Raw genomic sequence first — 22,206 nt, forward strand, 5'->3', positions numbered from 1 at the left:
GGTCCACCTTCCAGGGACTGGAGGGCCACCAGCTCATCTCAGGGTTTTATAGCCACAACCACGGTCTCCTCCCTCCATCTCTCACTTCCCTCCTTTTTCCTCCTCTCCCCTCTCCTTTTCTCCATTGTCCCCAGTCTCCTCCTTCTCCACTCTCCTTCCTCCTTCTAACACCCTTTGTCATTCTCATCTCCTTTTTCCTCTGCACCTTCTCCCTCCTCCCCATTCTCCCTGCTCCTGCCCCTCCTTGTTCCCTCTTCCTCCTCCTTTTCCATCTTTCCTCGCTCCTCCTCTCTGCTCCAAAGCAACACACCTACCTCGCATAGAAATAAATACAAGTGAAAAAAAACTTCAGATAACTGGCATTAAATACAGACAAGGATTAGAAGAGTCATGATGAGGAATTTCAGGTTGTCAAGACAACGCTCACCAAGGATCACACCAGCAGTCATAGGATTTCCGTGTCTTGGATCTTACCTTTCTCTGAAAGCCAGGGCTGAAGAGTCCCCTGGAGTGGCTCAGGGAGGCTCCTGGGCGAGGCAGCTGTGCTGGGGTCCCTTCAGAGTGGTCACTGGTCCTTGGGCTGCCCTTGGCGATTCACCCTAATGGGCTGTGGGTACCTTTGCAGCTCTGCGGAAAAATCAGTGCAAGATTCAGAGTCACTGACATTTCCCAACTCTGCAAAGGAAGATTAATCGTGAATTCTGAAACACACCGTCTTTTAGTCTTAATAATCTTAAAAGTTAAAAGCATGTCTATCGTTTTGTCTCCATTATTTTTTATCTTCAACACAAGAATGTCCACTGGGAGAAAATGACAACAGAAAGCCCCAACACTACAGCCATCAAAATGTCACCAGCTATCAAATCAGACACTGGCAACGGTATGCCTTCTGCTGCTCTTGCACAATAGATTTTTAAAAGTGAAATAAAAGCCTGCTCAAGAATTTTAAAACGCGAACCCACGTCTGGGGAAACCAAGTCATTGGAAATACCATAGCTGTTCCTCCACTGATTTCCATCATTTCCGTGTGCACCTGCTTCCTCCGACAGGCATCACGTGGGCAGCTTTGTTCCTGTGTCTTGGACCTACAGATGTGTCCATAGACAATACAGTTAGCCTTTGAGGATTCTTACCAGCCTCTCAGTGTTCATCTCATGGAACCACTCGAACTTCTGTTACCCAGCAAGGCTTTGCAGTCCGACGTGTAGAGCAGCCAATACCAGGGCACCAGCTTTTGAGAAACAGCTTTTATTGAGAAGTCAGCTGGCAAGGAGACGAGGCAAGGCTCAAATCTGTCTCCTCGAGGGAGGGTTTTGGGTTACACTTAAAGGAAGAAGTGGGGTAAGTCGTACGTATTCTATAGAGTTACATCAATGTGACATAATGAGAGCTCAGTGTTACACAGCGCTGCCTCCAATGTGTTTGAATAGGGGTGCGGGTTAGTATAAAGTCCGTGGTGGATTTCGACCTGGTGGCATAGAATGGTATTCTAGGGTGAATCCTTCCTTCCTTCCTTCCTTCCTTCCTTCCTTCCTTCCTTCCTTCCTTCCTTCCTTCCTTTCTTCCTTTCTTCCTTCCTTCCTTCCTTCCTTCCTTCCTTCCTTCCTTCCTTCCTTCCTTCCTTCCTTCTTCCCTCCTTCCGTCCCTCCCTCCCTTCCTCCCTCCCTCCCTCCCTCCCTTCCTTCCTTCCTTCCTCCCTCCCTCCCTTCTCTTCCTTCCTTCCTTCCTTCCTTCTCTTCCTTTCTTCCTGCTTCCTCCCTCCTTCCCTCCCTCTCTCCATCCCTCCATCCCTCCCTTCCTTTCTTTTTTGTTTATAATAAAAGTGCGTTTATTATAGTAAGTAGGATTCTTTTTAAAATTTTATTTTTCAATTACAGTTCACATTAAATATTATATTAGTTTCAGGTGTACAGCATAGTGGTTAGACATTTATACAACCTGCAAAGTAATCCCCAGGGTAAGTCTGGTACCCATTTGGCTCCATACATAATTATTACATTATTAACTATATTCCCTATGCTGTACTTTACATCCCCATGACTGTGTTGTAACTGCCAGTTTGTACTTCTTTATCCCTTCACACTTTTCACCCATCTTCCCAACCCCCTCCTATCTGGCACATCAGTTTGTTCTCCGTATCTGTGAGTCTGTTTCTGTTTTGTTTGTTTGTTTATTTTGTTTTTTAGATTCCACATATAAGTGAGATCATACAGTATTTGTCTTTCTCTGTCTGACTTATTTCACTTAGCATAATTCCCTCTGGGTCTATCCATGTTGTCACAAATGGTAAGATTTCATTTTTTATGGCCAAGTAATATAATATTCCATTGTATACATATACCACATGTTCTTTATCCAATCATCTATTGATGGGCACTTAGGTTGCTTCCATATCTTGGATATTGTAAATAACTCTCCAATGAACATAGGGGTGCGTATGTCTTTTAGAATTAGTGTTTAGTGCTCATTGTGATTGTCTGACTACATGACCTGCAGCCTTGTTCTGTTATCAGCAAGGATTTGGCGAGAAATACAGTACTTCCATTCTCAGAGCACAGTTTCATTACTTCTTCAACCTTTCTGTACACAACCATTCTCTCTGTAAGACAGTCTTTCCTGGTTGACGCAGTGAGCCAGGAGATGCCCTATTAAGTATCGTTGTTGTTTAAACAGCCTTTTAACACATAACAGCTGCTTTCCCTTCTTGTTTGAGCATCTTTCACCAAAATAGGCAGTTCTGGAATATATTCTACCAAATCACAGTTGGTCTTTGACTCACTATCTTTTTGCTCTTATGGTCGATTCCTTATGAACACAAAACCAAAGTATGTTAGGATATCACACACTTGCAATTCCTAAATCACTTGTGTCTGCCTTGACCATCTTTGTTCCACATCCGTAACAATTGTAAGGCATGTCACCAATTTCCCATTCTGTGAATATTTCCTCAATTAGATTCACTTTGTTATTAGCCATAGGAGACCAAATAAAGTAGAAGAGAGTTGAATTTTTCATTCACCCATCTTCTTGTCAATTTTTAATTTATTTTGTTCATGTTGTGCAGAAATGTTATTTCTGCATGCCTGAGTGTTGATGAATGGGCTAAGCAACAGCACATCTAATATGATCACTAGATTTTTTGTATGCACAGCAGAATATAATTCAGGGAAGTTTTTGAACCACATTTTTTCTTCCTAGGACATTGTATCTAGGATTTACTTGAGCAAATCTCAAAAATCTTTAACTTCTAAAATCTGTTGGCTATGCACAGCAATTATTTTAAAATTGGTTAAATTCTTAGCTGCCATAGATGCAAAGGAATTTTTTTCTGAAAATATTTTTGTAAAATATGGTGTTTTGAGGTTTGATGAATGAGAACAAAATGGATTAGAGTATCCCATTTTTCTTTGCCATGTTCTTCTTTTTTCTCATGCTGTTTTATATTTCTTATTATATCTAGAAGAAAAGATGGTGTTAGATGGTTAACATGAAGAGTGGCAAAATTATTATTATGCTTTTTTTAAAATTAAAGTTTATTGGGGTGACAATTGTTAGTAAAGTGACATAGGTTTCAGGTGTACAATTCTGTATTACATCATCTATAAATCCCATTGTGTGGTCACCACCCAGAGTCAGTTCTCCTTTCATCACGTATATTGGATCCTCTTTACATTGTGCTTTTAACTTATGCTCACACAATTGGAAGAATTCTAAAACAAGATTTTTTAAAGACTTGTGGCCTAACTGGAGTAAATGTGATTCCTAAAGATTCTGTTTAATACCGTGAGTCTGGAATACAAAATAATTATGTAGATATAGGTAAATACTTAATCTCTATTATTCTGCTTTTTATGATCATTTCAATCACTACAATATTTTACCCTAAAGGGATATAGTGTTCTCCTGAAAGTTGACTAGTTAATTCACTTTCACAATTTTCGCATAAATTATTAATATAATTCCTTATTCTATATATCTGAAAGTTCTTAATAACTGATTTTTTTTCATGTTGCATTCACAATAGTATTGAGTATTGGTGCATTTTGCATGAACAAGTTAGATCTATAGTCTTACTGACTTAATTTCTACATATAAAGTACATAAGATTGACTTGCCGATTACATATAGAATGCACACTCCTCTTTCCAGGTGAATATTAGCATAGTAAAATGAATTAAAACATATGTCTTGTTAGCATTACTCAGGTTGTGTATTTTACAGATGAAAACAGCCTCACTGATCACAAAAGTCAGTAACCAAACAAGTATTTGGGGATTCCAGAAAAGATAGTGAATGAAGCAATCGGACTGTCTGGCCAAAGGCCACGGTCATGATTATATAGTGAGAGACATTCAAGTCAGAATGAGACAGACAGAGAGAGAGACAGAGAGACAGAGACAGAGACAGAAACAGAGACAGAGAGAGACACTGAACAAAACTCAAAGACAGAGAGATATAAAGAAGTGGGACAAAGAGACAAGGGCAGAAAGAGAGAGAGGGAGGGAAGATGAAAGATGGTGCAAGAGAGACATAAAAAGAAGTAAAGGCAGAGACAGAGACAGCGACAAAGACAATGTAGATAAGGGGCTGCCATGTGAAGAAATTGAAACTTCAATCCCTGTTATTCTGAAGACACTCAAGCCTGTGAAATGAGAACACAGCACCAAAGTGACAAAATGAGACCCCAAACACACAGCTTCCAGCCCCATTTTCCCTACCAAAATGGCTGTATGGCTTCTGGCAATCCCTCAGCACATCTGTGCCTCAGTTTCCTCATCTATAAAACCAAGGCATCCTTTTTGAGATCAACTGTACCACTGGGTAAATCTCTACGGTGTCCATCCTGCAAGATACCAAGGGAGAGCTTATGGATGTTCAACACATTTTTTCAGAATGGTAGAATAGCATTTAAACACTGGGGAAAATCAGATGTGTTTCAGAGAGCTAGTATCGATTCTCCCACGCTTCCCTTCTCACCAGAAAATTTTATGGCTCTTGGTCTTTCATTATTCAGTTGAAACCTGTTCTTTTCCTTATAGCTGACTATGGAGGGGCATGTTCTCTTTGGTTCATTAATATTCTTGACTTTAACGTCCCCCACCCCCGCAAAAAGCCCATCAATATGCACATGATTGAATTTGATGGGCCTCATTGATATGTATGAGCTCATCTTGGGGCATCATGAACCACAAGGCTATCCCATCCTAACTACCCCTGGTTGTAACCACTTACAGAAAACCCTCCTTGGGGGAACCTGCAGTCTCATACTACAGACAGGTTGGGGGCAAAACAGTCGGGACAATTCCCAGATAATCCAGAGATCATGGGAGCAGAACCTTAAAGCAGGCTTCTGGAGACAGGACTCTCTCAGGACTCTCTAGAAGGACTCTCTCAAAAGTACACCTCAACCTGGAAACCTGGGAGGGTGTGAGAAGTGAGGCCTGGGGCCCCCCTGCAGCAAGGAATGAGGGTCTATAGCAGCGTTCTCTCTTAGAGGAAATATAAAGTGAGCCACATAGTTCATTGTAAGTTTCATAATAGCCACATTTTTAAAAAAAAGAAGAAAGAGCTGCAACTTATTTTAATAACGTACCTTGTTGAATCATGGCCTCCCCAATATTACCGTTTCAACATGTAATCAACACAAAAATTATTCATGAGATATTTACTTTTTGCATAATACTTCGTTTTCAGAGTCCAGCAAGTATTTTATACGTACGACATATGGCACTTAGAACTCACCACATTTTACGGGCTCAGGGGCCACAAAAGGCTGGTGGCTGCCATACTGGACACTCAGCTCTAGAGCCCTGGGAAGGAAAGGCCAGAGAAAGTGGGGCAGGTGGCCTTGGGGGCAGATTCCTTTTCTGTGAAGAAACTTGAAGGAGTGGGTGGAGGCAGACTATATGAATGACAAAGGCTGCCTGTATCCTAAGTTTGGGAAAAAGAGATGGAAGTAAAGGAACCAGCCTGGACAATTGCCTATTAAGTTCTTGGTGGTGGACTAACATTTTTGTGGTTCCACAAGTCTTTTCACCATCCCTCTAAGGTAAGACTCATTCTTCCTGTTTTATGAAGGAGAAAGCTGAGATTCAAAGAGATCGTTCTGACGTCTTGTTGCTTCTCCCTCCAAAGGCAGCCTGAGCACATAATAGAAGGGGTGTGTGTGTGTGTGTGTGTGTGTGTGTGTGTGTGTGTGTGTGTGTCTTTCATGGAGCTTTTGGTTCAGACATGGAGTCATTTGCTGCAGAGGCGTAAAAAGACTCAGTAATTTGAAGATACACTATTCTCCAGGCCCTTGCTCCCTTGAGCTCCTGTAATTCTCACAATAGTTTCCATAGTTAGATTATTATCTCCACTTAACACACGAGAACATTGAGAACTGGAGGTCCTAGAGGTGAACTGACCTTCCCAAAGCCACCCAGCAGCTTGAGGTTAATGAATTAACTCCGGTGCACGTTTGGTGAGGCACGGATGTAAGCATGAGACCATAGGTGGTACAGGGTTTAGAGCATGTGGCAAAATGTATCTCTCCCCTGTCCTATTAGTCATCTGACTTGTATGCCCTCTGCCATTTGCAAATAAATTTCAAGTATCTACTGCACTTTTAATAAGATCTTGAGGTGGGTTTTATTTTCTCACATTTGAAGATTGGGACAACTACCCACGTGACTGTGGTTTGACTCCACACCTTTCTTTCAACATGATGACAGCAGCAGGCTGCCAGCTCCAGCTACCCCAGGGCCTGGGACAAAAGGTCCTCCAAATGTTTGAACATGCCAGTACTTAAGGAATAACTTGGTCCTAAACAGAATGTTCCAGACGTGGGACTCTGGCCATGAAGGCTCCCTTTACAGTTCAATCATTGTCTTGAATTGCCCCCAAATTATTTTCTATTAATATCAAAATAGACTCAATATTCCAGAACGTCAGTACATATCAACTCCTTTTGTTTGCACAAAATCTTTTACGGTACAAAGAAGCAAGCCACACAAATATCTGGGGGTGGAGGAAGCATCCCAGGCAGACAGAACAGCAAATGCAAAGGCCTTGAGGTTAAGCAAGCTCGGCTTGTGCAAAACACATTAAAAAGGCAAGTGTAGCTGGTGCAGAACAAGGGAGGGAAGAGTGTGGGGGTGGCCAGTTAGTTCAGTTAGTTAGAGTGTGGTGCTAATAACACCAAGGTTGCAAGTTCGATCCCCACATGGGCCATGGTGAGCTGCTCTCTCCTTAAAAAAAAGAATGAGAAGGGATGGGCTTCCAGGGGAAACCCATGGTGTGGACTGTGAAGTTTATTATGTAAACATGATGGAAAATTTTGAATTAATGAATGCCACCTCTCCCCCCTTGAATCCCTCTAGTGGCTTCCAGTTGCATTTAGAATATAAAGAAGGCGCCGCAGGGTCCTGCCCCATCTACCTCACCAAGCACCTGTCTGGCCTCACTCCTCCTTGCTCATGGCCCCAGACATGCCAGTTTCCTCCAACACAACTAGCTCTTTTCCATCTCAAGCTCTGCGCACACACCCCAGCACCCCTCATGGCTGCCTCATCCTTCTCTTCCTCCAGGTCTCATTTACATGTCATTTTCTCAGAGGTGCTTCCCCTGACTTCCCAATGAAAGATAACCTTGCCGCACTTATGTGCATGGCCTTCATAGCAATAATCGCATCTAAGAGGGACATTTGTCTCTGGTGTATTCATGTCCCATCTGTCTCCTTCATGGATAGTCATCTCCGTGAAGGCAGGGAACCATGCCCGTTTCACACACTGCTGTGTACTCATGACCTAGCACCGCACCCCACACTGTGTAAGTGCTCAGTAAGTGTTTGTCTCTGAATGAATGCATAAAAGCATGCTCCCAGAGAGAGCCTGTCAGCAGCCTTGTGGACTGGACACGGGAGAGACTGGAAGCCAGGATACCAGTGAGAGGAACGTCATAACAGTTTAGGGAGAGATGGTAAAATCCTGAATTTTATCAATAATAGCAGAGACAGAGAGAAAGGAATGGGTTCTGCAGCTATTCAGAAAAAGAAAAAGCGGAATCTACTGGATTTGAGGGCATAGGGAGGACATAAGGACGGCAAAGCTTTGTTCTTGGGGTGATAACTGGAGAGATTGGGAAAAACACTGCCTTAGTCTCTTCGGGCTGCTGTAACAGAAATATCGCAGATGGGGTTGCTTATAAACAACAGAAATTTCTTTCTCACGATTCTGGAGACTGGTTAGGTCAAGATCATGGTGCCAGCAGATTTGGTGTCTTGTGAGAAATCACTTCCTCAAGGTCGGCCATCTTCTCACTGTGTCCTCACAGGGTGAAAGGGGCGAGGGAGCTCTCTGGGGTCTTTCATAAGGGCACTGATCCCTTTCAGGAGGGCCCCACCCTCATGGCCTAAGCACCTCTCAAAAGCTCCACCCCCTAATACCATCACCTTCAGGGGATTGCAACATATGAGGTGTTTTGGGGGCATTTAATCCATAGCAAATGTAGTGCAATTAAATTAAATAATGTGTCAGGGGAGGATAAGATATTTTGGGCTACATAGCAAATGCCAAATCTTGGAATTTGAGGTGTTTGATGGGTACCTAAGATGGACATGTCCAGGAGTCAGTTGAAAACACAATTCTGACACTCAGAAGTGAAGTTTGGCTGGAGATGTCTGTTAGGAACCATGATACTATTTTGGCTAACATTTGTGGCGTGCTTGCACACTCTAGGTCTCATGCTAAGCCTCGAGGCAGGAAAGAACAGTGGCTAAGTGCCCAGTTTCTGGAGTTAGATTGTCAGCGTTCAGTTACCAGCTCCACCACTGACAATGATTGCGATCTTCAGCAAGGAGCTTAAGCTTTCTGTGCCTCCATTTCTCTATCCATGCAATGGGGATAACAATAGTATTAATATCTACGTCATTGGGCTAGTATCAGGATTTTAATGAACTTAGAATAGAGTGTAGCACTGAGTGAGTATTACCAGTTATCTTCAATGACCCCAGTGAATCATGATGACAAGAGTAAATAGTACATAGAATTAGTTAGTATTCCTATTTTTTCAGGTTTGGAGAATTTAAGTAACTTCCCAAGGTCACCCTGGTGTTAAATGGTGGAGTCAGGATTTGAACCCAGAGCAGACAGCCTCTGTCGTCAAAGGCAGGTCCGACTCCAGGGTCTGAACCACCGGCCAGAGTTAGAGCCCTAGGCAGGTAGGCAGAGAATGAGACGTCACTCAGGAAAAGCATGTTTGAGGGATGGTGCTGTGATTAAGAATAACAAGAGAAATCAGAAAGATGGCCCCATATGTGACAGGAAAGCCAAGCCTGGTAAAATTGGGGGCATGTTCTGCAGCTCAGCTGCTCAGTGGCGCCACCTCCCTAGATGAGAACCTAAATCAATGGCTTTGGGATTTTGATTGTCAGCCCATCACCTGGATTTGTGGTTAACAGTTGGTGCCATTCGATGTCTCTCCCCTGAGCTGTCCTGACTTTTGTCTTAATCATTCATAAATGCAACAAATAATTTACAAACAAAAAGCACTTTTACATCAGGATCTAATCAGACCCTCATGGCCTCCCTTAGAGGCAGGAATTATTAACGTACACTGTGCAGGTAAGGAAACAAAAGCCTGTAGAGGGGAAATGCTGTATGGAGCTTAAGAGTTCTGACATTGGTGTAGACAGGTCTGCAGCTGAATAAACCAAGATCTGTGACCATCTGAGATCCTTGGGTACGCGATTTAATCTTCCAAATCTCAGTGTCCCTCTTTTGTAAAATAAAGCTGATCATGCCTTCTCCGTGGTTTCTAGAAGGAGTAAATTGGATTGTGGTTGCAGTAGGTACTCAATAACTCGTAGCCAGGAGGAGATGTAATAGTAACTGAGCCTCAAGACAAGCCCAGACCAATTCCAAACCCTGGGTTGTTTCTGCTGAGAATGGCATTTTTAGGTGTCACTGAGGAAATGGCACGGAGCCAATAGAGCTAGTAGAAATTATGGTTGATGAAGATAGTAAATGCTGATTGTTATGGTACTTTAACATCCAGCTAAGGAGATGAGTGTGGTCCATGGGGAGGGTTAAGGCTATATTTCCCATTTTCATGATGCATAGAGCCTTTGAAGCAATTTATGTGGGTTAGAATGCTGCCATTTCCTCACTGTGTAACCAACTCAGGCAAATTACGTGGCTTCTCTGAGTCTGTTTCCTCATTTGTAAAAAGGGGATTAAAAGTATCTATCAATTGATTTATGAGAACCAAGTGGCATGCAAGGTGTTGGGCATTTAGCCTGGAACATAGTAAGTGCTCAACAAATGCTCCATCTCTCCTTTCCATCACACCCTCCCCTCCATAATGACAGTATCTATTTTTTTCTTTCCTGTAATTATTACTCTCTGGGGATAGAAAGAAAAACAGCATGCATGGCATCAAACCTGGGAGTTAGTGAAAGAGGAAGGGGACCCCACAGGAGCAAAATTTTTGTCTTCCTTCAATCCAGAAAGAACAGCCAAGATGAACCGCTGGTCCAGTTACCTGCTGGGATGGGCGGCCTTCCTCCTCTACTCTTATGACACAAAATTTACTAAAAAATGATGGGGGAGGATTTAGAAACTGGAAAGAATGAGTAGGTCAAAGTAATGATTCCTGGATCCAAGATGGCTTAGTAGACATCTCAGACAGACCTGGGGTTTAGACCCTGGATCTGCCACTTTTTCTCTGTCTGACCTTGGTTAAACAATGTAACCTCTTTGAGGTCGGTTCTCCACCTGTGAAAGAGGAACAACGGCATTTCCTTCATGGGGCTATTTTGAAGATTAAATAGAATAATGGACACAAGCATCTTTCATAATTTTGAGCCCCTAGTAGGGGGAATGCAAATGCTATGTTCATTAAAAAGAGGGGCTCATAGTTTCGATGGACTGAACCCACAGACCCTAACTTGATCACTCTCTTTACACTTTTTTTTTTTTAAAAAGTTGTGGTAAAATACGCAGAACATAAAATTTAGTTACCATCTTAATCATTTTTAGGTGTACAGTGCAGTAGTGTTAAGTACATTCACATGGACTCTGGGAAATATAGTTCAGTTGTGCATTTGAGAGGAAAATAAAGCTGGTTTTGGTGAGCACACAGCAGTCTCTACCACAAGGACATATGAGCATTTTCCTAGAGAGAAGGTCTGGATTCTCAAGAGAATAGTCAAATCCCTAAAATGTTAAGCATCTACAGTTTATTCAGACAGGGAACAAGGTATTTTATCCAGTGTCAGCTTTTCTAGTTATCGTCTCGTTCTGATCATGCCTTCCTGAGACCACAACCACAATCCTCTGCGGAAACTCAGATCCCCAAGTCTCCTGCACACATATCTATCGACTCATTTATTCAATACACGTTTATTGAGTGTTTCCTAAATGCCAGGTATTGTACTATAGGCCAGAAACAGAGCAATAAGTAAAAACTAGGCCTTACACGGAGAGCTCACAGGGCATGGGAGTGACAGATACTCAGATAATTATATTCTTTTAAAAATTGTAAGTACATTTATAGAGATCAGCTCAGAGGATTATAAGAGTGAGGGAGGGTATTCATCCAGACTGGACCGAGTCTTCATGGGTGAGGGGCAGGGAGTAAAACTAGGAAGAGAGGAAAGGCAATCAAGGCATGATGAAGGATATGAACAAAACCCCAAAAGCAAGAAAGAACATGGAGTAAGGTCAAGGACATGCTCATCAGGGAGTGAGAACAGAGAGGTCAGCAGGGCCCGGATTATGGAGGATTTTAATGCAGTTGAGAAGATTAGACCATCTGTCGGATTGCTTTGCAGATGGCTAATAGTATCTATGATGTGTGGATTCTGACTAACTTTCAGCAATAACCTTAATTCTATGCACAGGGGGCATCTGGCCCCCTTCCCCCTTACCACCAGCACCCCCTATACTCAGTGATGTCCGTGGTCAAGGGAACTCATTGGTGGTGATGATGACGATCATGCTGATGGTAACATTTGTTCAGCAGCAGCCATGCTCTACGTATTCCTCTAAATACTTTCCAGATATTAAGTGGTTGCAACCTGACAAAACCAAGACCAACCTGCTCTGAGACCCAGAAGAGGCCCAGAGGTGGAAAATGCAATGTTACTTAAGGATCTCTAATTGTATCAACTCAACGGTGAGGCTCAAAGCTGGAGGCCCGCCTTTCCCATTCTCTCCCAAATCCTCTCATCCCTATCGTGGTCTTTGCCAGACCACACAGGGTCAGAACCTGATCCAGAATGAGAGATGGGACTACTAGGTTGAACACAGAGGTCGTGACGCGTCCATGTGCATCAGTAACGGACCAACTATTGCATTAGGTTGGTGCAAAAGTAATTGCGGTTTAAAAGGTTAAAAATAATTGCAAAAACCGCAATTACCTTTGCACAACCTAATGACAAACAACTCCCAAATGTCAGTGGCTGAACTAAACAGAGGTCCACGTTGACTCATCTAACACTTCAGTGTGGATGTTTGGTGGGAGGCCTCTTCTGTTGTGATTTGGAGACAAAGGATCCTTTCGTTTCGGGCTCCATCCTCCCCTGGGCCTCAGCATTCTCCGCAGAGTCCTCTTCATCAGAGCTCCTCAACCTTGGCACTACTGACGTTTGGGGCAGGGTGACTCTTTGTTCTGCAGGGCTGTCCTTTTCATGGTAAGACGTTTAGCAACATCCCTGGTGTCTACCGAGTATATACCAGTAACACAGTTCCCAGTTCCCCTCTCTCTCATAGTTATAACAACCACAAATGTCTCCAAACATTGTCTAGTGTCCCCTGGGAGGTCATAATCGCCCTTTCTTCTCCATTGAGGACCACTGCTCTGTATCCAGCTGGCAGACAGAGGAAGAAAGGAGTAGGGAGGAGCTTGGGGTTAGTTTTTGGGGTTTTTTTGAGCCAGGAAATGGAAATGGTGAACATCATTTCTGTCAATGTTCTATGAGTCATAATTTAGTCGCATGGTTCCACCTAACTGTCAGAGAGCCTGAAAAATGGATTCTAGCTATGAGCCCAGAAAGAAACGGAAGCTGGATTTAGTGAGTACATGGAAGCTTCGCCTTACCCTCTTTGTAACATGAACAGACACGTGCATGCACACATGCACACAGGTATGTACACATGCGCACACACATGTGCACACACACAAATAACCTATCAGAGCATCTTACTCATAGAAAGCCATTATTTTATCTTTGAGGGAGGGAGAGAGAGGGAAGTGGGAAGGAGGAGATGTCCAAATGAAGGCCAGGAGGGAAGCTGTGATCTAGTAGATGAAAAATCCTAGTTCTGCTCAGAAAAATTCATTTTAAGTGATTCCTTATCTTACATTTGTCTTCATTTCCTTCTCCACACAATGAATATTTGGGTTAGAACAGCATTTCTTACGATGTGTTTCTGAGACTATTAGTTTCCAGCGCGCTTGAGTAATGAAAAAATATAGGTGCCCATAGAAAACAAATCATGATGCTCGTCAATAATGACATCATCCCAGTTTTCCTTTTTTTCTCCCCATCACCTCCCCCATTTTGCTCCTGACTTCCTATTTCACCCTCACCCATCTCACTGACCCACATGTCCTCACCACGTTCCTTGGAATTCTACCTTCTCAGCTCATGCCCTCCCCACCTGTCCCTCTTGTTGCTTTCCCCCATCATGCCCCTTCTTTTCCCACATCCCAGCTTCCTTTGCCCTGCCCGCCATCCTTCCCCACTGTCCCCAAACTCACCTTCTGTTTCTCAGCAATGCCTTTTCTCAAGAAGATGCAGGCAGGGCCCATGGGGAACTGCATGGAGGGGCAGGGCAGAGCTCACCAGGCACCAGTCCCAAGCCGGTCCCCCCTCCCTCCCGTCCCCCTTGGTGACTCAGCCTCCTTATCTTCTCTATCACTTCTTTGCCACCTCTTCCTGCCTCTCAGCCTCTCCCTTGGTGCTCGTGTCATGGAGCTGTGACAGCTGGGTTGGAAATCTCCACTGGGGTTGGAGAGGGATCAGAGCACGTCCTGCCTCCCCATCTGGTTTGAGTGGGACAGGAGGGGGAGCCAGTTTCCGGCTCTGACCTTTTTTATCCCCAGAATGGAATTGGATAGTTTCAAAAGTGGGGATTCGAGCACAGGGCACGTTGAGTGCTCGCTCTAAGCTTGGCCTCTGCTGGCCATTGGGCGTGTGAAGATGGAGAGGACACGGCCCCTGACCTCAAGGAGCTTTTGAGTAAGTCAGGAACGTGTGCCAATGAGCAGGAAATGAGACCTCCGAGACAACCTGACTTCAGGAAGTAAGACGGCATGGTGGTTAAGCAAGTGGTATTTGTTCTTCCTCTGCTCATCTCTTCCTAATTCAGGGAGAGGAGCAAGACAGGCATCCATGCTGGTGCGGGGTTCGGGGAGGGTGAAAAGTCATGTGATATCTGAGCCCAAGGAGGTGATGAGGGTGTCCACACTGGGGGCTGGATGGGGAGGGGACTGGGGACCATCAGTTTGGGGAGCCAGATTTCAAAAAGGGTGGTGGAGTGAGGCAGGAGTCCCACAGAGAGGGGCCGCTTGGCTCACCGTGGGGGCCTGGGAAGGTGAGGGTGAACCCGTGGATGTGACAGCATGAGCTCAGTGAGGAGGGCAACCCTACGTAGGTATCGTCGCCTAGGGTGGGGGTTTGTCCTGAAGACGTCCACTCACGGAGGCAGCATGAGTGTAGGGTGCCGAAGCCAGATCAGGACGAGAAAGGCGTCCCCACAGGGGTGCGATGACAACGCAGGAGGGAGATTGCTTATCCATGGGGAGTATATTAAGGACAACGGGAATCAGGCCTGTCACTGTTGGAAAAGGGAGTGAACGTAAACGGGACAAAGCCGAATGAGCTCTGTGGTGTTGGGCTGGAACTGGAGGCACTGGTGTGTCATCATGGACTTCGGTATAGAGAGAGGATAAAAACGAACACAGCTGCCACTGCCTGTGCAGGGACACGTGACCATACATGGTCCAGCCCTCCAAGAGGACACAGAAGCTGTGAGACCCTCCCTGATACAATGAGCACCCCTCGCATCCAGATCTTGACTTCTAAATACCATTCTCCAGAGAGAAAGAACCAAGACTCCTAGGACTGCTGGTGCCATGTCTGGAGCAGGACAAGTATAAGATGAGCCTAGAACACCCTGTGGTGCCATAAAGCAAACGTGCTCAAAGAGCGATGGGGACATGTCAGAAGGACAGAGGTCAGCTTGAAGTGCCACTGGCCATATCAGGGGCCACATTTGAAAATCAAAATAAATAATAACAAATGACATAGGACAGGAAACCAGGAGTCCATACACACATAAAGGGGAAAGTCTGATAATATTTACATTACAGTACGTAATACTAATTTTTCAAAGGAGTCACTTTACAGTGGGGAGACCAGGCAAAAACTCTTTCTCAAATGATTAAAATGAATGAGTAATGTGACAAATCAAACGTATGCCCTTTGATTCATATGCGATTATGAATTATTGCTCCTGCAAACCTCCTTCTTGCGTACTTTGCCTGGAGCCAGGTCCAAGCATCATTCCCCTTGATGGCTTTCGACAATCTTTATAAAGAAAAGGATTTCACCAAGGGGATGGTCTGTGTTCCCCGCAACGCCAGGGTCATCTCTGCAGAATCCGCGTACTCCAGCCATCAGCGTGATCTTTCACTCCCAGGCCTTCCTGTGTCACCTCCCTGCCTGGAGATAAGGTATCACATCCTCGCAGGGGCCCACCGGGCTCTAGTTAGTGGCAACGTGTGGGGCCTTCTGCAGACCGCTGTGCTCAGACTCTGGTCCTCCATTTCCTAGGCAGTGACTTACATTCCTGTGCTTCATCCGGTAAGTGGGATAACAAAAGTACCTACCTAGTGGGGCCGTCATGAGGGTCCTTTGTGAGTGAGGACGTCCTTGCCCCGCCCTGGCAGAGGGGACATGGCAGCCATGGCTGCTTGGGGAGGAGTGTTCGCAGGGGCCCTGCAGGGCTGTGGGAAGAGCATGTCCCAGGCCCAGATTTCATCAGGAGACCCAGTTCCACACCTAAGGGAACCGCGGGCATTCCCAGACATGCAATATTTAACATCTAATCAAACAAGTATTGTTTTGCCTTAAACATATTATTTGAACTTCATAAATATGGAAGAACATTCATTTGCCAGTCAGATCTTTCAGTAAGAAAAGCTTTTAGCTGAGAAACACAAGCCATTTTAACAGTAGCATACTCACCCTTCCCTTCCACCCCCATGACAAGCCGTTAGCCAACTGCTGCCCGTGGTTCACTGCTTAAAGGGTTGTCAGGGCTTCCTCTGTGACTCTCCAGGCTTGGTTCTCAGGATCACAAGCTGGCAGCCCCAGCTCCAACCATCATGTCCATAGTCGAGGCAGGAAGAAGGGAAGGGCTGCCACAACCAAGTGTCCTTTTTGATCAGAACAAATAGTACCAACCACACGACAGGCACCGCGCTAGGGGCTGGGGATATAAGGATGAACGCACATCGGCCACTGCCTGCCCCACAGGGCAGGTCCGCGACACTTCTGGGGAGTCTGAGGCCAGGCCTCGCCACGTTAGTGGGGGGCAGAGCTGGGAGTCTCACACAAGTCGCTGCGCTGTCTCCCAAGAGCATGGAGCCTGAACCCCACAGGTGTGGGGCTGGAGCCAGACTGCTGCGTCAGACCCCTGGCGCTGGCACCCCCAGCTGCGGCCGGGGTGACCGTCCTTGGCTGTGACAGTGCCTATCTGGTTAGGTCATGGGGAGGTTATATGAGTGCATGTACACACGAAGGTGAGACTGCCACCACCCAACAGCCACCACACATGGGGCTACTGAAGAGAAATGTAACTAAAAATAAATGGAATATCGGGTCCTCAGTCACACCGGCCACATTTCACGTACTTGCCAGCCCCAGGTGGCTGGGGGCTGTCACGCTGCACAGAGCGGAGGCGGAACATTCCATCACTGCAGAAAGTTCTGTTGGAAAGCGCTGCTTTTGGCAGTTCCTGGCACACTGCCACACGCTACCAAAGTGGGAGCTATGAGAGCGGAGCCCAGAGCCCGGCACAGACCTTCACGCAGAGTAGGTGATCAAGAAGTATTTATTGAAAAACATAACCAGATGAATCCCAGGCCCCAGCTGAAATGAACGAACACACACACACACACACACACACACACACACACACACACACACCGGATGTGCTTAGCCATGGCGGCCCCTCCTGCGTCCCCCGGGAGGGCAGGGCCTAGTAGAAATCTTCCAGGTCAGAGTCGGAGTCTGTGCTGTGCTGCTTCTGAATCTGACTTTGCTTCCTGTACAGATAGGCCACCTGAGGGGGGGCGGGCAGTCAGAATCCCGGGGCTGCCCCCCCCCCGCCCACCGCTCCACGCCACCGTCCACCTCTCCAGGAAGCGGGGCCGGCCATCCCAGCTGCCCCTGGGGGAGCCCCCCGCTTCCAAGGGCTGCACCTGGGCACTGGTGGTGGCCTCCTCCGGCTTCTTGTCCTCACGGATGCGCATAAACCGAGGAAAGCGAAGGGAGATCCCCTTCTCACTGTCCACCTAGGGCAGGCGGGGGGGATGATGGGACCTCAGTCCTCCCTGCAGCAATTCCCTGTCAACGTCCCCCCTGCTCCCGTACCTCTGGCCTCAGTTTCCACAGTGGGGCTAAGCGATGGGTTGTATTATGTTGGTGCAAAAGTTTTTGCAATTGTTTTTAACCTTTTAAACAGCAATGACTTTTGCATCAACCTAATAAATAAGCAATAAAGAGCTTGGGACCATCCCTGGTGCATAAGTGCTTAAGAAATGCCAGCTGCGATAGCTGTTATTAATATGAGGGCTGAGAGGCAGAACAGCAGAGTCAGGGAGTGGATTCTGGAACCAGACTGGGGTTCAAATCCCAGCTCCCAACTCCTAGGAGCCGTGAGACCCGGCACCAGTTAGTTACCTGACCTCCCTGGGGCTCTATTTCCCCATCTGTAAAATGGGGCTGTGCAGTATTTTTGTGCAGAGTAAATAAGTGTACACAAGTGATGTGCTTATTAGCAGTGCCTGCTGCACATAAATGCTCGATACACGCTGCTCCCATCACTTGTTACCCAGGACTCTGACTATCTAAGGTAGAGCATGAGTGAGAAATTTCAGAAAAAGAAATGAGATTCAAAAATATGAGTTCCGCCTTTAAATGGATGTCCACTTCTCATCAGAGAAGCGCATGCTAGATTTTGAAGCATCGGAAGAGATCTCAAAGGAAGATTAAATGTGAGACTTCCCGTTCTCCTGAAGGAGAGCTGTCCTAGTGCTGTCACAGGGCAGGCTTTCCCGTGTACCTGATCCTTTAGCTGGTATTGAGCACTGAACCACCAGTGACAGAAGGAATTTTAAAACTTGGTGGCGTGAAAATTAATTACAGCTGAGAAATACACGTAGCAGGAAGTGTTCTAAGCTTTTACTTAAAAGAACTGTGTTCAAAATTACCTAAGAGTTGAATGTGAGATTATCATAATAAAGGGAGCAACTTCACTGTTTTCTTTCTACTCTTGGGGAATTTTTTTTTAAAAAAGGAACTTTTTGACCCTGTTATCTGACATCCAAATAAAATGCAAGCTCGTTTTCCTAATTGTCACCCAGGAAGCAGACGTCTCCAGGGTCCCCCAACCACTCTCCCAGGTGAATTCCTTTGGAGGGTCTGATCCAGGTCCCAGTCACTCACCAGGCCCCGGGCAGCAGGGTAGATGGGGGAGAGGGAGAGGTCGGCGCACTTAACCTCCCACACGGCGCTGGGCTCCAGCCAGTGGTCGGGGGCCACGGCGCCATCCGCCCGGACGTAGGAGCGTGGGCTGGGCAGCACCAAGGCCTACAGTGGGTGGCGGGAACGTGGAAGAGAGGGTCTCAGGTCTCAGAGTCGAGGCCGAGGGTTGTGGGGTGGGAAGTGAGGAAAATGGGGAAAGACAGAGGCACAGACACACCTTAAAGTGTAACACAACGCCAGGGTGGGGGGAATGGGAGAAGGGAAGAAATGCAAGACAGAGACCCTGGGAGCTGAGACAAGAAATTAAAGACTAATAGAGCCCGAGAGAGGGACAGACCCAGAGAGAGAAAGAACCAAATGGATAGAGACACCAACACACAGAAAGAGAGTCACACCCAAAACACCTGCGACCATGACAAAACTGCCACTTACTAGCGGCTTAGCTAGCACCCTAAGGATAAACTCAGGGAACCCGACAATAGCGCCCTGCCCCCCGACCTCCTGGTGCAGCTGAGGCACTGAGCTCAGGGAGAGGAGGCTCCCTGAGTGGCCTCACAGGCTAGTGGCGGCAGAGCTGGAACTTGAAGCCGGCGACAAAGCCAGCTCCACTGCCACTGCCCTGTCCACACTGAGCCCCAAGGCAGTGGAGGCCCAGAGCCCCGCGCACAGAACGTGCAGCAGGGGCCGCACCGCTCACCTGCAGGCTCTGGTGATGTTCCTGCAGCTCCTCGTCACTGAAGCCAGTTCCAAGCTGCGGGAGGACAGGTGGTCAGAGGCGCAGCACTCCCTCCCCGCTGCTGCCACTAAGCACCCCCGCCTGTGCACCAGCGCCCCCGCCTCGCGCTCCATCCAGCCTAACAGGTATCCACAGAAAGCACAGAGGAAGGGCTGGGGGCTGCTGGGTACCCAGCCAATCCCGCACAGACCCCGGATGGGGAGCAACTCTCCTGGCTGCAGTCCCTGCTCCTTCTGCTCGGTCTCCCTGGCCCAGAAAGTCACCCCATGGGTCCCCAACATCCCACCTGTCCCACAACTGGTGTCATCTTCAATCTTAACACTGCCAAGAGTTTTTTTCACCCACCAAAACAGTCAAGGCTAAAAAACATTCCTGACGCTGGCAAAACAGCAAGATGGACAAACTACGGATATAAAATGTCAACAGAAAGCCCTTTTTGTTGTGGGCTTTAAAAAAGATTTTCTCACCTTTTGTCCCCAACTATGGATCTTCCAGAAAACTATTCTAAGTAATACTGTAAAATGGTTGACAGATTGGCGCCCAGAGATATCTGTGAACTGTAAAATCCCTACTATCACAGATTACGTGGGTTAATGGATATGCAGCGCTGACTTATTCACAAATAAGAACAAAGTTGCAACAAAAGACTATCCAACTACAGGACTGGTTCAGGAAGCTGGCGCCCAGCTATTGGAAAACTCTTATGCAAGAACTAATGTCATATGTATAAGTCCTGAATGGCAAGTGAAAACACTAACGTTTCTTACCACTATATGACTTAAATGCATCTGACAGCATTGAAAATACAGTACTTATAGGGCGAAAACAGAAAAGAAAATTACTCATATAGAAGGATCACAACTTTGCAAAAATAAAAATAAAACATTCCCTAAAACATTACTCGTGGTTGCCCCTGGGTAGTGGAATTGTGGTGGTATCTTATTCTGCTTCTGTGGCAAAAGCTGCAAATTTGGATCAACAATGTGTGAAGCTTTAGACAAAAGCAAAACCCACTACATTTCCCAGGCTCTTTTGCAGATGGGGGTGGGCCATGGAGCAAAGTTCTGACCAATAAAACTTAAGCAGAAGTTGTTTCACTGGCTAAAGCTGACTCAAGTGGCCCATTCTCCCTCTGCCATGGGCCGAGCATGAATGGCCATGATGGCTGGAGCTCCTGCAGCCACATTGTGAAAAAGAGGCCTGAAGCACATGACTAAAACCAGTAGGGACAGTGAAAAGTCTGGGTCCCTAATGACACCGGAGAGCTGCCTGCCCACTTCCAGACCTCTTATTACATGAAAGAAAAATAATTTCTTCTCTCACTTAAGCCCCATTATCTGAAAATTCACTTGCTGACACAGCTTCCCTACTCTTTCTATCCAGGCCCATTTTTATATGAAGCAAGTTACTTATAGGATCAGAAAAATAAAAAATTATCCATCGCAGGGAGGACATGAGAGCCCCTTGGTCCAGGCCCTTCCTCCCTGGGCTGAGTGGCATCTACTTCCCCTGCTGCTATGGTCAGCCCAGCTCCCAGCACCTTGCAAATGGCTTGGAGCTCCTCACTTTCCTCGTCGTAAGAGGCCAGCAGGAAGCCCCCATAGCGGCCAGCTCGCTTTCCGCGGCCCAGGTAGGCGCCAATCACCACGAGGTCCAGGGTGTCGCCCACACCGTCCAGGTAGTCCTTCTTCAGCTGGCAGGAGGGAAGGCAGGAGATGAGGGGGGGCTGGGGTGAGTCTGAGAACTTCCATAAGGAAGACTGAGGATGGCCGCCGTGAGCAGACTGGACAAGCAACAGGCTTAAAGAGCAAATGGAAAAGAGGCGACTGCAATGGGAAGAGCAGGTGCCACTGAGGGGACAGGTCAGGTGGGGAGACCTGTCCCTCACTATGGAGACACATTCTACTCACTCCTTCTCACAGAGAATTTATCCACTTATTCCAGAAACACTAAGTGCCAAGGGTGTGCCAGGCAGGAGCTCAACCTTGAGGATGCAGTGACAATTTCCTAAGACAGCAAAGGGTCGTGCCCTCACAGCTGCCTACTGTGTAGGAGCGGAAACAGACCAGACAACTCATAAATACACAGAGTAGCAGTCAGCAGGCCTGGCCAGCTCAACTCCAGATTATCTCCTACTCTGGTCCTCTTGCCCCCTCCAGCCCCGTCTCCATCACACCTCCATCATCTGAGCACATAACAGCCTCCTGCCCGCTGCTCCTGCTTCTGCCCAGCACCCCCCACACCCGTCATCATCCAGAGTAGACAGGGGACCTGTACAAAATGACAACCAGACCATGTGACTCCCTGCGTACAAACCCCGCTGGTGTTCCAAAACCCTTCGAGGAAAACCCAGTGTTATTTTACACGGCCCCTGACATGCAGTGTGACCTGGGACCTGTGGCCCACCCTGACCTCACCTCATACCTCGATCGCCCGCTCCCTGCACATGCCGGGCTTACACCTACCTCAGGGCCTTTCCACTTCCTGCCCGTCCCACCTACATGCTCTGCTCCGATCTTTCCTGTCATCCATGTGTCGCCTAAACATCACCTCTGGAGGGGCTTTTCCCAACTACCCAAAGTCCTGCTAGATCCTCGCTGGGCCTCAGTTGGGTGTTTCCTTCACAGGGAGGGAGATCAGTACCCGAATTTCTCTCCCTCGTGTCCAGGCTGACCTCCTCGCCCAACACGGAAGGAGCGCTCAGGGAGAAGAG

General features: G+C 46.7%; 1 protein-coding gene across 4 annotated transcripts in view; it reads right to left on the reverse strand.

Moving 5' to 3' along the window:
* Window positions 1-17,081: 17,081 nt before the first annotated feature.
* Window positions 17,082-22,206, reverse strand: part of LIG1 (DNA ligase 1) — a 33,516-nt gene continuing 28,391 nt past the window's right edge. For 2 of the 4 annotated variants that reach the window (XM_081030610.1, XM_081030611.1), the window contains exons 24-28: window positions 21,034-21,186; window positions 19,455-19,508; window positions 18,719-18,862; window positions 17,473-17,565; window positions 17,082-17,333 (exon numbers count right to left, since the gene is read on the reverse strand). In XM_081030610.1, coding sequence (XP_080886736.1) covers window positions 17,250-17,333; window positions 17,473-17,565; window positions 18,719-18,862; window positions 19,455-19,508; window positions 21,034-21,186 — 528 coding nt within the window. In that variant the 3' untranslated portion in view covers window positions 17,082-17,249. The remainder of the gene's footprint in view (window positions 17,334-17,472; window positions 17,566-18,718; window positions 18,863-19,454; window positions 19,509-21,033; window positions 21,187-22,206) is intronic. The other 2 variants (XM_081030612.1, XM_081030609.1) reach the window with 1 other exon arrangement.

This window comes from Rhinolophus hipposideros (genome assembly GCF_964194185.1).
Source record: "Rhinolophus hipposideros genome assembly, chromosome: 21".
In the NCBI taxonomy this organism is placed as follows: Eukaryota; Metazoa; Chordata; class Mammalia; order Chiroptera; family Rhinolophidae; genus Rhinolophus; species Rhinolophus hipposideros.